The sequence below is a fragment of the Ursus arctos genome, unplaced genomic scaffold (assembly GCF_023065955.2).
Source record: "Ursus arctos isolate Adak ecotype North America unplaced genomic scaffold, UrsArc2.0 scaffold_4, whole genome shotgun sequence".
Classification (NCBI taxonomy): Eukaryota; Metazoa; Chordata; class Mammalia; order Carnivora; family Ursidae; genus Ursus; species Ursus arctos.
In genome coordinates, this window is record NW_026623056.1 from 30,941,001 (window position 1) to 30,945,503 (window position 4,503).

Below are 4,503 nucleotides of genomic sequence, written 5' to 3' on the forward strand. Positions count from 1 at the left end.
TTCCTTTGCGCAAGCGCAGGCAGACCTCTCCCATTGGTCACCTCGACTCGAAGTTGGCGTGCGCATGCGCACCGCTGTGCTACCAGCTGTGTTGGATTGAGGTGGTCGTGCGTCGCAGTGTTTAGCCGTGGACTGCAGCGCGCCCGGCCGCAATTCATGATGCTTACGCAGGGTTTTTTTTGTTTTGTTTTGTTTTGTTTTGTTTTGTTTTTTACTTTCTAAAATCGTTTGTTTAAGCCGGTGATTCATTCATGCTCAAGTAACGAAAGTTTATCTGACTGGTAGGCTTGCTTCGTGTTCTAAACGTTTCGGAGTTGGGGGAGGGGCGGTGAAAAATACTTCTCTGTAGATCACCCACGCCCCTCGTCACTTTGCACGGCAAAATACCCAAAACATACCTCACTTGCCGACAGAGCATTGGACCCTTTTAATATTATTTCTCAATTATTTGTTTACAAAGGAGGAAGCAAGGAAAAAGAAAAGGGGTCCAAGCCGTGCTGCTGAATCATTGTATAAAGACAGTCCAGAAATTGCAATCACTAAAAGACCGTTTATTTTTTAGTCTGATGTTTTTATCTTCATTTTGCTGGACAGAAAGTCAGAATATTGGGCTGCCTGGTTCAGGGCCGACGCTTACCCAACCTACTGACTTGGAGCTTCAGAACCATGGCGACGAAGGAGGCAGGAGATGGTAAAGCAGAGTGGGGCCTCCCCTCATCAGCCAGTCGGAGCAAGCAAATGTCTGAAAAACCAAACTATGCTCTTAAATTTACTCTCATGGGACATACGGAAGCAGTATCATCAGTTAAGTTTAGTCCTAATGGAGAATGGCTAGCAAGTTCCTCTGCTGACAAAGTAATTATAATTTGGGGAGCCTATGACGGAAAGTATGAGAAAACACTTTATGGTCACAATCTGGAAATATCAGATGTTGCCTGGTCATCAGATTCCAGTCGCCTTGTTTCTGCCTCAGATGACAAAACCCTAAAGATTTGGGATGTGAGATCTGGAAAATGTTTGAAAACGCTGAAGGGGCATAGTAATTACGTTTTTTGCTGTAATTTCAATCCACCATCCAATCTCATCATTTCAGGATCTTTTGATGAGAGTGTGAAAATATGGGAGGTGAAAACAGGAAAGTGCCTGAAGACTTTGTCTGCTCACTCTGACCCAGTTTCTGCTGTTCATTTTAATTGTAGCGGGTCCTTGATTGTGTCAGGTAGCTATGATGGTGTCTGTAGAATTTGGGATGCTGCATCAGGTCAGTGTTTAAAAATACTTGTTGATGATGATAATGCTCCTATCTCTTTTGTAAAATTTTCTCCAAATGGAAAGTATCTTCTAATTGCAACTTTGGACAATACTCTTAAACTGTGGGATTATAGCAGAGGCAGATGCCTGAAAACATACACTGGTCATAAGAATGAGAAATACTGCATATTTGCCAATTTTTCAGTTACTGGTGGAAAATGGATTGTGTCTGGTTCAGAAGATAATCTGGTTTATATTTGGAACCTTCAGACTAAAGAGATTGTACAGAAATTACAAGGTCATACAGATGTTGTAATCTCAGCAGCTTGTCATCCTACAGAAAACATCATTGCATCAGCAGCATTAGGAAATGACAAAACAATTAAACTGTGGATGAGTAACTACTAAACCCTTTAGAAATAGAGCCAAGTTGGCCAAAAAAAAAAAAAAAAGTATTTAAAAAGATGGGTTTCTCTTACTTTTGGTATGGTTTTGTATTTCTTTTTAACATTGTCTTACTCTCTCTGACAAATAAATAAATAAAATCTTTGAGGGGGGGAAGGGATGCCTGGGTGGCTCAGTTAAGCGTCTGTCTGCCTTTGGCTCAGGTCATGATCCCGGAGTCCTGGGATTGAGCCCTGCATTGGGCTCCTTGCTCGGCAGGGAGCCTGCTTGTGCTCCTGCTCTCTCTCTCTCTCTGACAGACAAACAAACAAATAAATAAATAAATAAAATCTTTATAAAACAGCAACAAAAAAGTTGGCTTAGATTATAAGATTTCAGACCTATAACCTAAATTTACAAAGCAAGACAATTGGAAAAGCAAGTCTAGAACCTAGGGCTTCTGACTTTCAGTCTTCAGGTCTGGTATTGACTCTTATGTCTATCCCTGAACAGATTCCCATTCTTTTCCTCTCCGTGTATTTGAGAAATATTTAGAAGTAAGGTTTACAAGATAGGATGACTGATAAACGAGGGGAGCTGGAGTTTGGAATAACTCCAGTGTGGGTTTGGGAGATAAGATGAATAAGAACATAAGCCTGGGACAGTGGTGGAATGGAGAGACGGCAGATGCCACTCACACATGAAATGGTTCCATAGAACCAAGTCTATAAATTGGGAAAAATAAGTCACGGTTCGGTTTGTTAAACATTTTTTTTTTTTATTGAGATAAAAACTAAAAGTAAAACAGAACATTATTAATGGCATTTTGCTGAGGGACATCTCACAACCTGGTCAGATTGTGCCTCATGATTATCAAGCAAGCTAAATGTCTAAATGGTGAGGCTATTCTCTTTCACTATGTGTCTGACCTAGTAATTCCTACCCATGCTTCAGTCTCGGTTCAGAAATCACTTTGTGGACCAGCACTGCCTGCCTGATTCCAACCATAACTGATAGCTGAGTTAGGTTTTGTTTCTTTCTATAGCTACTGTTATATAAAGTTCAGAATCTTTTACCAGTTTGTATTGTAATGGTTTCATGGGCCATGTTTCCGTAAATTATGAGCTCTGTAAAGAAGTATGTTTTATTCATTTTTGTATTCTCAGTATATATGTGTTGTGTGTGTGTGTGTATATATATATATATATATAGGATTAAGGTAATATTTGATGAATGACAATGCATTATACCGCCACCACTTTACTCATTCCTTGCCTGCTTTCAATAAACGTTTGGAATCATGTCCCCATACTATTACTTTTGTTGATTAAAAGTATCTGACCATAGGCTCACGTATCAACTTTACTCAGACAGGGTTTATAGGAAATATAATGTGGAAAATGGTTTCTGCCCACTTTACCTACAGAGACATGATAAACATGAAAAAAAATCTAGAAATTAAGCAAAAATTGTACAACAATAATTGAAAGTAACAGGGCTAAACTATCATTTTTTTGGTATTCTTTAGTATAATAGTGCTCATTAAATCTGATTTGCTTGACAAGTTCTGAGGAATATAAGGTATTAGAGTTATTAGTTAGGAATGACTGCCAAGAAGGTATTATGTGAGGGTAGTGGGAGAACTGGGATTAGACAGAGACAAGTCTGAAATTCTGGCCAAGAAATTTGTATTTAACCCATAAAGAGGTAGTTACTCTAAGTAAGTGAAATAGGAGAATGACACAAAATGAGACGTGATCGTGAAGATTTTTGCTGCTTGGTAATATTTGTGAGTTTTGGTTTAATGAAACTTTTTTTTTTTTACGGTAAATCTCCAAGATAACACTTTAAAATACTTCTTTTAGAAGTTAAAAATGATGGTGTTCTATGAAGAAAAATTACTTATTTTTAAAAGAATTAAAATCAAAGAACTTGGTATCTAAAGAACTAAGGTCAAATTAAAGTATGACAAACATCATTAATATCAGATTATGAAATTATATGTGGTGCATTCCATTTTAGTAGTTTATTAAATCAAGTTCCAATACAGCTACATATATTCCTTTCTATCTGTTATGTAATCCTCTGGAGACAACTAGCAGGTTGGGATGGCTTATGAGGACTTGTCATCCATGTCATCCATTAATATGAGGCACGTGAGAATATATGAAATACTTAAAATAGAAACCAGCATCCATACCTAAATATGAGACAGCCTGGCACCCAAAGTGTAAATGAAATATATAACCATGTGCAAATGCTTATCTTTCAAAACTTAAAAGAAAATGCATTTGAAAGATTTTCATAATTGAGAAATTTAGTGTAAAGTTAAAAGGAAAAGGACCAATTGGGAATTCTAAGCCATGGAGTAGAAGAGGTGATGCTGGCCCCAAGCAACTTCATGGTGCTGGGATTTCAGAGTGCTCAGAAACTTGTGGCCAGACCACTCTCCTCACCTTACAGGGACCTCTTCCAAGACTGCTCCCTGACAAGCCTCCGTCTGTCAGTGTGCCCAAAGATTTGGCAGTGTTCGATGGGCTGCTTCACAGGGCTCTCAGAAGCACCAGTGCATCTGGGGAGGTTAGCTCTCCAAGATGCACCTGGGTTGTGCACTCAGCTGGCCTTCCTTAACTCTCTAGAAATGAGTACATAAGAGAGAGAAATACAGAACTAGAAGCCATGTTGGCTTCTGCAGAGAAAATCACTTTGGTAATGGAAATTTAAGTAAGATATGGTATCGGAATCTCTCCAGAAGAGTTAATATTAAAGTTTAAATAAGTTGCCCCATTTTTCATTCATTCATTTTCTCCAAAAAGCTGAAATGCTGCATTTAATCTGGATCAAAGCCACAAAAATACACACAAGTCA

At 38.5% G+C, this 4,503-nt stretch overlaps 1 protein-coding gene across 2 annotated transcripts; it reads left to right on the forward strand.

The window, feature by feature from the left end:
- Nucleotides 1-57: 57 nt before the first annotated feature.
- Nucleotides 58-2,938, forward strand: WDR5B (WD repeat domain 5B). Of its 2 annotated transcripts, none has more exons than XM_044382571.3 (2): nt 58-281; nt 461-2,938. In XM_044382571.3, exon 2 carries the CDS (start codon nt 667-669, stop codon nt 1,657-1,659), a length of 993 nt encoding a protein of 330 aa, XP_044238506.1. In that variant the 5' UTR covers nt 58-281; nt 461-666; the 3' UTR covers nt 1,660-2,938. The 2 variants fall into 2 exon arrangements, with proteins under 2 accessions (XP_044238506.1, XP_026350565.1); XM_026494780.4 differs by having other exon boundaries at nt 64-281; nt 595-2,938.
- Nucleotides 2,939-4,503: the final 1,565 nt, after the last annotated feature.